General features: G+C 41.3%; 1 protein-coding gene across 1 annotated transcript; it reads left to right on the top strand.

Annotated features, from left to right (window-relative positions):
- The first annotated feature begins 4055 nt into the window (after window positions 1-4055).
- On the top strand, window positions 4056-9533 carry PBDC1 (polysaccharide biosynthesis domain containing 1). The gene is made up of 6 exons (XM_049873332.1): window positions 4056-4419; window positions 4518-4583; window positions 6177-6236; window positions 6735-6875; window positions 8478-8589; window positions 8899-9533. The coding sequence occupies exons 1-6, from the start codon at window positions 4390-4392 to the stop codon at window positions 9096-9098; spliced, it is 609 nt and encodes a 202-aa protein (XP_049729289.1). The 5' UTR covers window positions 4056-4389; the 3' UTR covers window positions 9099-9533.
- The last annotated feature ends 423 nt before the right edge of the window (window positions 9534-9956 follow it).

Here is a 9956-nt window from a genome sequence, read left to right as displayed (position 1 = left end):
TTATGCTTGGTAAAGTAGAGGGTCAGCAAAACAGAGGAAGACCCTCAGTGAGATGGAATGACACAGTGGCTGCAACAAGGAGCTCAAACATAGCAATGATTGTGAGGATGGCATAGGACTGGGCAGTGTTTCGTTCTGTTGTACATATGGTCACTATCAGTCGAAACCTCCTCAACGGCACCTAACAGCAACAGCAACAAAGTTGCGGCTTCCAACCTGTGTTCATTTCAGAAGTCAAGCAGATTCCAGCAGGACCCCAGGATATCAGATATGCCTTCCTCTTTCCTTCCATAATGCCTTGAATGAATTGTCATCAATCCATTCATTCAGAAAATATTTATGGAGCTTTTATAGTGTATGTCGGAAACCCTGGTGGCATAGAGGTTAAGTGCTACAGCTGCTAACCAAAAGGTCGGCAGTTCAAATCCACCAGGCGCTCCTTGGAAACTCTACGGGGCAGTTCTACTCTGTCCTATAGGGTCGCTATGAGTCGGAATCGACTCGACATCAACAGGTTTGGGTTTTGGTATAGCGTATGTCAGCTATGGCGCTATTCCTTGGGATAGCTGTCATTCCAATTACTATAGTTTTTTTGTAATTATCAGTTTGTATGTAACAATATCTCTCACTAGGATGAGTTCCTTGTGAGAAGGTTCTTTGTATTATTCACCATTGTATACCTAGGACATAGCCACATATAGACACAGTTCTGAGTAGGTTATCAACAAGTATTTGGGGATTCAATGAAAAATTTCATGAGGTATATGCTACGTATAAGAAATGAGGAGCACAAAGAGGAGATTAAACATAAACTAAATGGGATGCAAACCATACTAAGGGCAAAGAACTGGCATTAGGTTGAAGGTGGGATACCAATAAAGGAAGCATCTATAATACCACAAAACATCCTTTGTAAAATGAACCATGGTCTCTGTGCTCAGATGAAAATAATCTTAGCTAGGATGACAGAAGGAGCATCCATCCTTAAAAGAAATGTACTCTCTCATCAATCTAGGTCTGCTTTGTGGGACCCAGTGTGCCTCTCATCCTGCTACTGAATGTGACACAACCTTTTGGCACACCAGGGACATCAGAAATGAGATGTGAAAGAGGAAGAATACAAAAGCCCTTCCTTCTACTCTGACTCACTGGCCTCACCTGCCTGTTTCTCAAAACATAGTTTCTGGACCTCTAAAACCTACCCAGGAGCAGTTACGTCACTCCAAGACCTACATATGTCCTAACTATGCATAGGGTTGTAGGGCCAACTTTGCTTCCCAGTTCCCCTAGAGACAGCAGATTTTGTCTGTGAATTCTGTTAATGGGGCTTATTACATATTCTGCAGGTTCCATTCTTTTATAAGACATTGTTTTTTTTCACATGTCTCCAATTTGTCACTGGCTGAATGAGACTAAAATTCAACGACCATGCTCAGTTCCTTCCTTTTGGTCCCTGGCACTGTATTCAATAATCATTTAGGGCTTCTGACTCTCAGTTGTGCTGCAGGTGGCAGCATTGAGTAGCCAATATTTTCTCTTACGCACCTGTTTACTATTAAAAATAATTTTTTTAATAGTATTAGTACATATAAATGTACCAAAAACCAAACCCACTGCCGACGAGTCGATTCCGATTCTGACTCATAGCGACCCTGTACGACAGAGTTGAACTGCCCCATAGAGTTTCCAAGGAGCGCCTGGCGGATTCAAACTGCTGACCTTTTGGTTAGCAGCCGTAGCACTTAACCACTATGCCACCAGGGTTTTGGGTTAAATATAAACATGAAAAAAAAATAAACATAGTTTCCACAAATTGAATAACTCTCCTATGTTAGGCTATGTTCCACACTATGTCATTAATCTCAGGAAAACTCCCATTCAGTATCTGAAAAAAAAGCAGGACCTTGTGAGAAAAGAATAAATGGAGGAATTGGAATCCAAGGTCAAATTTTATCATAACCTGATGTTGTGAATATTGTGGGGTGTTTCTTGAATTTTCCTTCATGAGAAGCAAATCTGTTCACCAACAACAAAAGAGCAGTAGCTGAAGCCTATGGCAAGTCCGTCAGCACTATCTTACCACAGCACCCCTGGCAGAACTAAAGCTACCTATGTTGGCAAGGGGGCAGGATGGAGGTGGAATTATGGACATGACAGAAGGCTGGGCAGTATTTATAGAGACTAGCGAATGGCTGTACTTCCCAGTAATGGAGGGCTATTGATGGCATCTATGTTATGAACATGATGGCAACCCCTGCTGGCCACTGCACCCCATTTAACACTGAGCAAGATCTTCATGAATCTGTGAATCCCCATGTCAAAAGGGACACAGTGCATTGCGTCACTGCCTATAACAACTGTGTTGGGTTAGTCAGGTTGGCATCCTGAGGGACTGCTATATTTCTTCTTGGCCACAAAATAGTCCTGAAATATGATCACCACTCTCACATGCAACAGCTTTAGCAAGATGGCATAGCCATCTCTTTTCTTTTGTCTGTCACCTGTTACATTTTGTTGACCAGGATTTCTGCTTTCATGGCATACTATCACATGATTTCTAACCACGGCTCCAATTTCTTTTCTCCCAACTTTTGGTGACAGGCTTCAAGGCCAACTAAGTTTGCTTTCTTGTCTGTAGTCCAATAACCAAACAATCCATAAGAACCATGCCCATGAAGAGTGTCTACATGGCCGATTTTGCTGCTCAATTCATGTTTAATAACTCACTGACCTCATTGTCCTGGCACAACTTACCTCTTAACAATTATGCCTTCTAGCCTATCTGCATCATGTTTGTTCATCATGTTATTCACAACTTCTAAATTCTTATTAAATAGTTGACTGTTTGATCTGTCAATTGCTGAGAGTCATGTTAAAATATCTCATTATTTTAAGGAATTTCTGCTTGAAATTAAATTTTTGTTTTACATATTTTGAGGCTATGTTACATAGTTTCTGGGACAAATCACAATCTGGGAAGGCATCCCAAGGTCACTGTTGTGCTCCCTTCTGACCATAGAACACACCATGGGAACACGATCACCCAAGATGTCGTCTCTAACATCCTGCCTTCATATCAGGCAGCTCATAAGATGACACGAGTCATTTTCTATATGTATCTTGAACCATACCTGTCACTGCAAACACTTTTATTATTCAGATTTTATATTTTCATAGTAGACTAAGGTACATGATTTCTGACCATAGCCCCATTTCTCCTTCCAGCTTTTAATGACTAGTTTCAAGGTCTTTTAAGTTTGCCTCCCCCATATAGTCTGAAAGCCACCTAGATGATGTGATCCATGTTCTTAGGAAGTATCTACATGGCTCTACCACCTGCAAATAGCAGTACTCACCCACCTGCCTTGTTGTTGACAAACTCATATTCAACAACTCACCGCCCTCCTTTACCCCATAACATCCTATTTCCTAGCAATTATAGCTTTCATCTTATCCACACCCTTGTAGTCTCTGGTATTATAGATACCTCAGCACCTTAGTCAGGACTGTTCAAGCTCCCACAGTATATGGGGCTATGCTGTAATCACCGCTTTCCATCTGTTTCCTCACTACACCTAGTTCTTTTAAGGCAGGGACTAAGTTCTTCACCACTCCACTCCAGCGCCTAGCACCTTGCCTATTTGTGATTTACTCCCTGGGGTATTGGGGTGTGTGTGTGTGTGTGTGTGTGTGTGTGTGTGTGTATACACGCACACATACATACATATACATGTACATACCCGTTGCCGTGGAGTCGATTCCGACTCATAGCGACCCTATAGGGCAGAGTAAGGCTGCCCTACCGAATTTCCAAGGAGTGCTTGGGGGACTTGAACTGCCAACCTTTTTGTTAGCAGATGTAGTTCTTAACCACTAGGCCACCGTGGTTTCCATACATACACATATATACACATAGGTATATGTACACAGATATAATACACACATATATGTGGGGGGGATTGTGTGTGTGTGTGTGCACGCGCGCGCGCGCACGCGTGTGTGTCTGTCTGTGCGCGCACGCGCGCATGGAACGTGTGTATTCGAATCTCGGCCGGGCACACAGCGGCGGGGGGTGGGGGTTGGCACTGAAGCGGAATTAACTCAAACAGGGCTCTTCCAGCGTCGTCTTCGGTATTACCCCGCAGTCAACCGGCTCCGTTATCTCAAGCCACCCAGACTACGAAACAAAGCGCCACTTCCGCGCCTGCGCAGGTCGGGTGAGGCGGGCAAGCGACTATCGCCTCTGGATGAGTGACCGTGCACGCAGACGCAGGCAAGTGGCAACGGTTTTTGCCCGGCTCTGGCACCACTCCTAGTCCTACTAACTGGAGGAGGAGTACACAAAAAATCACTTCCGGGGAAGTGAAGCCACGTTTTCTGGGCTGCAAGATGGAGGAGACTAGTGCAAGTGATGAGCCGGTGAGACTCTGCTTTGGTGCTGAGTGAGTGGGGAAGTCGTGCCAAGTCGAGCCAAGTCGAGCACTGAACACGTTCCCCTCTGTTTTTTCCCTTCCTAGGTTTCCGGGGAGCTGGTGTCTGTGGCACATGCTCTTTCTCTTCCAGCAGAGTCTTACGGTAACGACGTGAGTATGACTCACCCGCAGCTTCTACCATTTCTGCAGGGCCTGCCACTAAATTATATCCTTCTGCCCTGACATAGTCTGCAGACCCTCTCCGTGTTCGCCAAAAACTGTGCCTTCTTTAAATTTATTCTAATCTTTTTGGTTCGCAAACGCAGGGCTGTCACCGGTGGAAGTGGTTCCCAAACTTTGCTGCACTTTGGAATCGCTTGGGGAACTTTTAAAAATCCCGATATCAAGGTCGCAGCTCATACCAACTAAATCAGAAATGTCTGGAAATGGTAGCCAGGAATCAACATTTTTTAAAGGTCCCCGGGTGATTCCAATGTGCAGCAAAGTTGCACTGACTTATAGTGTGCCTGGTTCAAAGCCTTAAAGGAAAAGTATATGTTCTCTTTTGAGGAACAAGACACATAAGCATAGTAGTAAGAATGTGATATGTATGAATCTTATGGCCAGGCCATAAGATTCAAAAGAGTTTGACTGAAGAAGAAACCCTTAAGGACCCAGGCAGTAGAGGAAGCCTTCTTCTAGGAGTGGAGGTTGGACTGGATCCTCAAAGCGTAGGTGGAGGAAGGATACGGATTGATTTACAGGGGAGGATTGATTTTAGGGAGCATATTGCAGGCAGGGAAAGGCACGGAGGTGCAAATGCAAACCCTGGTGACCTAGTGGTTAAGAGCAATGGCTGGTAGCCAAAAGCTCCGCAGTTTGAATCCACTAGGTGCTCCTCGTAAACCCTCTGGGGCAGTTCTGCTCTGTCCTGTAGGGTCTCTGTGAGTCGAAATCCAGTTGACGGCAACGGGCTTTTTTTTTTTTCCTGGGGTTAGTGAAATACATCAGTCTAGTTGGAGTGGAAAATCCCAGTGGAACAGATGCTTGGTGCTGGGGAAGGCATATTTATAATCTGCCTGCTTCATGGTACTGATTGATTGCTAGATGTTGTAGGATAGAAACACAAATGATGATAATGACATGTTGTTGCTGTTAGTTGGCTGTCCAACTCATGGTGACCCCACATGTGCAGAATAGCACTGTTCCATAGGGTTTTTAAGGCTGTGACCTTTTGAAAGCAGATTGCCAGGCCTTACTTCTGAGGTGCTCTGTGTGTGTTTGAACCACGAGCCTTTAGGTTAGTTGTTTATTTGTACCACTCAGGGACTCCAACTGTGACATGCTACACTTTTAAAAGTGAAAAATAGTTTCACTTCCCTTATCTTACTTTTTTACTCTCAAAATTCAGTGGTGTAGATGGGTATATTATCTTAGTTTTACAGTAATTTAACTCAGTCCTGAGAAGGTGATTTATCCATTTTTTTTTATGTATTCTCTCATGCTTTCTCTAGCTGCTGGGAAAAGATAGCCACAGACCTATTTTGTTTTTTAGACTGTGTTGGTAGCTTCTTTTGGTTGACATAAGGACAAAAGAATTGTTATATTGTTCAGACCTAGCAGTCTCATTTCTATCTTTTTAGAGTAACACCATGTTTGATGGGCCTGTTGAAGATTAATTAGACATTCACAGACTTCCTTAACTTGTTATCCAGTAAGCAGGATTGGGAGATTTTTGACCTGGCATTCTTTACTCCTTTGCAGCCTGATATTGAGATGGCTTGGGCCATGAGAGCAATGCAGCATGCCGAAGTCTACTACAAGGTGAGTTGTCTGTCTTCATCATTATTAAGGAGAATTAAACACATAATTATAGTGCATGGTATTGTGCTAATCACTATTCTCAGCAAGTTAACAGTTGGGTTTTGGAGACAATGTTTATTGCTATAAGATCTTACCCACAGAGAATAGGAGAGTGGAAGCAAATTTGCTTTAGCAATGAGGATTTCTGTTTCTTTCCCCAGTTTTCTGTTGCTAACTGGCAAAAGGGTGTATGTTCCATAGTAGGAACTTAATAAATGTTTATTGAATGAATGAACAACCCACAGAGGACAACAGCCAGTCAGTACTAGGGCCAAGTGAGTTTGAATTGTGGAAGGGTCTGTGATATATTATGACCCTTCAAAACTCTGTCAGGACCTAGGCTGTCTACATCCTAATAAAATCTTCTGCCCTGAGAACCATAAAGGTTTTCTGGGGGAAGGGGATAGAAGTATAGCAAAGTAGAGACTAGCATCTGTATATTGTCTTATTGTCTGGCAGCTGATTTCATCAGTTGACCCACAGTTCCTGAAACTCACCAAAGTGGATGACCAAATCTACTCTGAGTTCCGGGAAAATTTTAAGAACCTCAGAATAGATGTATTGGACCCAGAAGAGCTAAAATCAGAGTCAGCTAAAGAGGTAAGAATTCTCTTTCTTAAGTATTACCTAACATTTGACCAACAGTTGTTGAATGTGAGTACATTTTATACATTTAAACTCTTTTTTGTTTGTTTTAAGGAAAGTACTTAGAGAACCAGAGTTCTAATCAGCTAAGTAAGTTATGAAAGGAATGTTTATCTGGTTTATGGATTTTTTTTTTATGTTCACTGAGTGTATTTTTTTTTTTCTTCTTGACTGGGCCATTTCATCCCCCCTCACCTAGCTCTTTCAGGTGAGGAGGAATCAGTTTATTTATGTAAGTAGATTAGCTGAAAGTCTTCAGTGGGGGAGTGGCAGGGGGTATTTTGACTCTCTGGATTTAAGTTCATGTTACCACAGGCCACAGATAATTGGAAAACTGTTGTTTCTGATTGCTTACTTGATTAACTTGTACTTTCACAGGGCCCTAAAACTCTTTCAGTTGGGAAAAAAATTACTTGAGAGTAGAAGGCTTTTGGCTTATGAAGAATCTAAACTTTTAACTCCTGGCTTCAACAATGGGTTCAAAAATATCTACTATTGTGAGGGTGGCCCAGGACCGGGCAACGTTTCATTCTGTTATACATAGGGTCGCTGTGAGTCTGAGCTGACTCCACAGCACCTAACAACAACAACAGGCTGTTACTGGTCTTTGGAAAATTGTCGCTACTGAATGGTTGCCTGCCTTCCTTTCTTTTTTATTGTTTTATTGTGGTTATATATAAACCCACCAAAACATTTACCAGTTCAACAATTTTTATGTGTATAATTCAGTGACATTGGTTAGTCACGTTCATCATGTTGTACGGCCATCACCACTATCCATTTTCAGATTATTCCACCACCATTAACAGAATCTCAGTGCCTTCTAAGCAAAAAGTCCACCTTTTCCCCTTCCTCCCACCCTTGGTAACCACTAATAAACTTTGGTCTCTTTACATTTGCCAATTTCATATAAGTGAGATCTTAACAGCATTTGTCTTTTTGTGACTGATTTATTTCACACAGCGTAAATGTTTCACATTTCATCCATGTTGTAGCATGTGTCAGGACTTCATTTATCTTTATGGCTGAGTACTATTTCATTGTACTTATATACCACATTTTATTTATCCATTCATCTGTCGATGGACATTTGGGTTGTTTCTACTTTTGGCTCTGTTGAACAGAGCTGCGGTGAACACTGGTGTACTGAACTTCTTTCCTAAAATCTAATTTTGTGACTTTGGGCCAAATTCTTGCCTCCTTTGTCTCATTTGTGCTTCAGTGGAGATGAATAGCCATTTTAAGCTGAATTGGCCAATAACTTAAACAAAACAGAGAATATGTTTAAGAAATCAAATTTTAATTCTGTGTTAAAGGATTTAGGTATCTTGTTAGGTTAAAATATCATTCGTGTTGTGAAATACCAGTCTAAAGACACAATAGATAGCACAGAAACTCACTGCTAGTTTTACTCTCAGCAAAACTAGCAATCAACTTGATTCCTAATCTCTTCAACTATGGTTATTTCCATTCCTGAAGAAGTGGAAGCCCCTTTACTGGACTGAATATATTAGTCTCCTGCGTTTGTCAGCTAAGGCATTGTATTTATGTTTATAGAAGTGGAGACCATTCTGCTTGAAGTTTGATGGGATTATAGAAGACTTCAACTATGGTACTTTGCTGCGACTAGATTGCACTCAGGGCTACACTGAGGAAAATACCATCTTTGGTGAGTTTCTTGCCTCTGGAATTGTTTATATATAACGAGAGGAGGGATCTGGTTTTATAGAGGAATCAGTGACAGGGATAATTAGTTTGGGGATCATCTTACTTGTTATACCTTTAAAGATAATGTTGCTGTCTTTTAAATAACTGTGAGATAGTTAAATGTTTTCAACCTCAATTAGTATAGAATTAGAATTCCAGATCTCTGAAGCTTACGACTATACTGAATGCTTCACATGCTAGTTGAGCTTTGTCAGTAGATTTAGGAAGGTAACTGGGGCTAGGACAATAATCAATTGTATTTGCCTTCTAGCTCCCAGAATACAATTTTTTGCCATTGAAATTGCACGGAACCGGGAAGGTTATAACGAAGAAGTTTACACCAGTATGCAGGACAAAGAAGGAGAGAAAAGAGCTGAAACAGGAGAGAAAGCCAAAAGTGAAGGAGAGAGAAGAGCTGACAAAGGAGGAGAAAAAGAGAAAAAAGCCAGCAAACCAACAAAGGCAATGTAACAGCTATGTAAGGTAGACAGGGAACAGCACTCTGGAAGCTGTGACTCAACTGAGCCTGTCAGTACTATGGTGCTATTTGCACAGACCCTTTGGATTAAACGTATGTCCTTGTGCAATTGAAGAACATACAGAAGGACTTCTTTCTAGCCTAGTCAGGAGCTGCTGTGATTGTATTAACTGCCTTATGTCTCTATTAGTGAAGTCTCGATTGTTTCTTGGTCCTTGTCACCGGTCAACTAAGAAATTTTGTAAATAAATTTCCTTCAGTTCTTATTATTATCTATAGCTACGCTTGACTTGAAAAAGGCACTTAAAATTATTTAGTACTTCATATTTTTTTCAGGTATATAATGCCTTCAGCCATGTTTTGTGTAAAATGACTTATGCCTGTTTCTTAATTCTTTTAACTGTTTCACATAGTGAAGTTTCTTCATACCTAATAAATTGTACGTTGTGTAAGGATTAGAATTTGGTTCTTGCCCTTCAACTGACTATACCTTTTGGTTTTCCTTTGATATATCTGACATAAGATTTGATAAATACTCAATGGGATAACAGCACATCTTGAACCTGTCAGACTAGTGAATGCAGTCCAGTTCATATTAGTGGAGCAAGAGGCGACCTGCTTCAGTACCTGCTTCTTTTGAGGTATCCAGGTTGTAACCTAAAACCTAGAAATAATGATGAATATAAAGCCTGGTGGAGTGGCTTCCCTTTTATATGCTGTGGAGAATAGCATACATTTATGCATTAATGCAAAGTGAACATATTTTTAAAAATGTGTTTTTGGTGAAAATACACACAGCAAAACTGGTTCCCATTCAACAATTTCTACACATAAATGTTCAGTGACATTGG

This window comes from Elephas maximus, chromosome X, assembly GCF_024166365.1.
Source record: "Elephas maximus indicus isolate mEleMax1 chromosome X, mEleMax1 primary haplotype, whole genome shotgun sequence".
Classification (NCBI taxonomy): domain Eukaryota; kingdom Metazoa; phylum Chordata; class Mammalia; order Proboscidea; family Elephantidae; genus Elephas; species Elephas maximus.
Note: the sequence above shows the minus strand (reverse complement) of the source record. Positions and strands in the feature narration are given on the sequence as shown.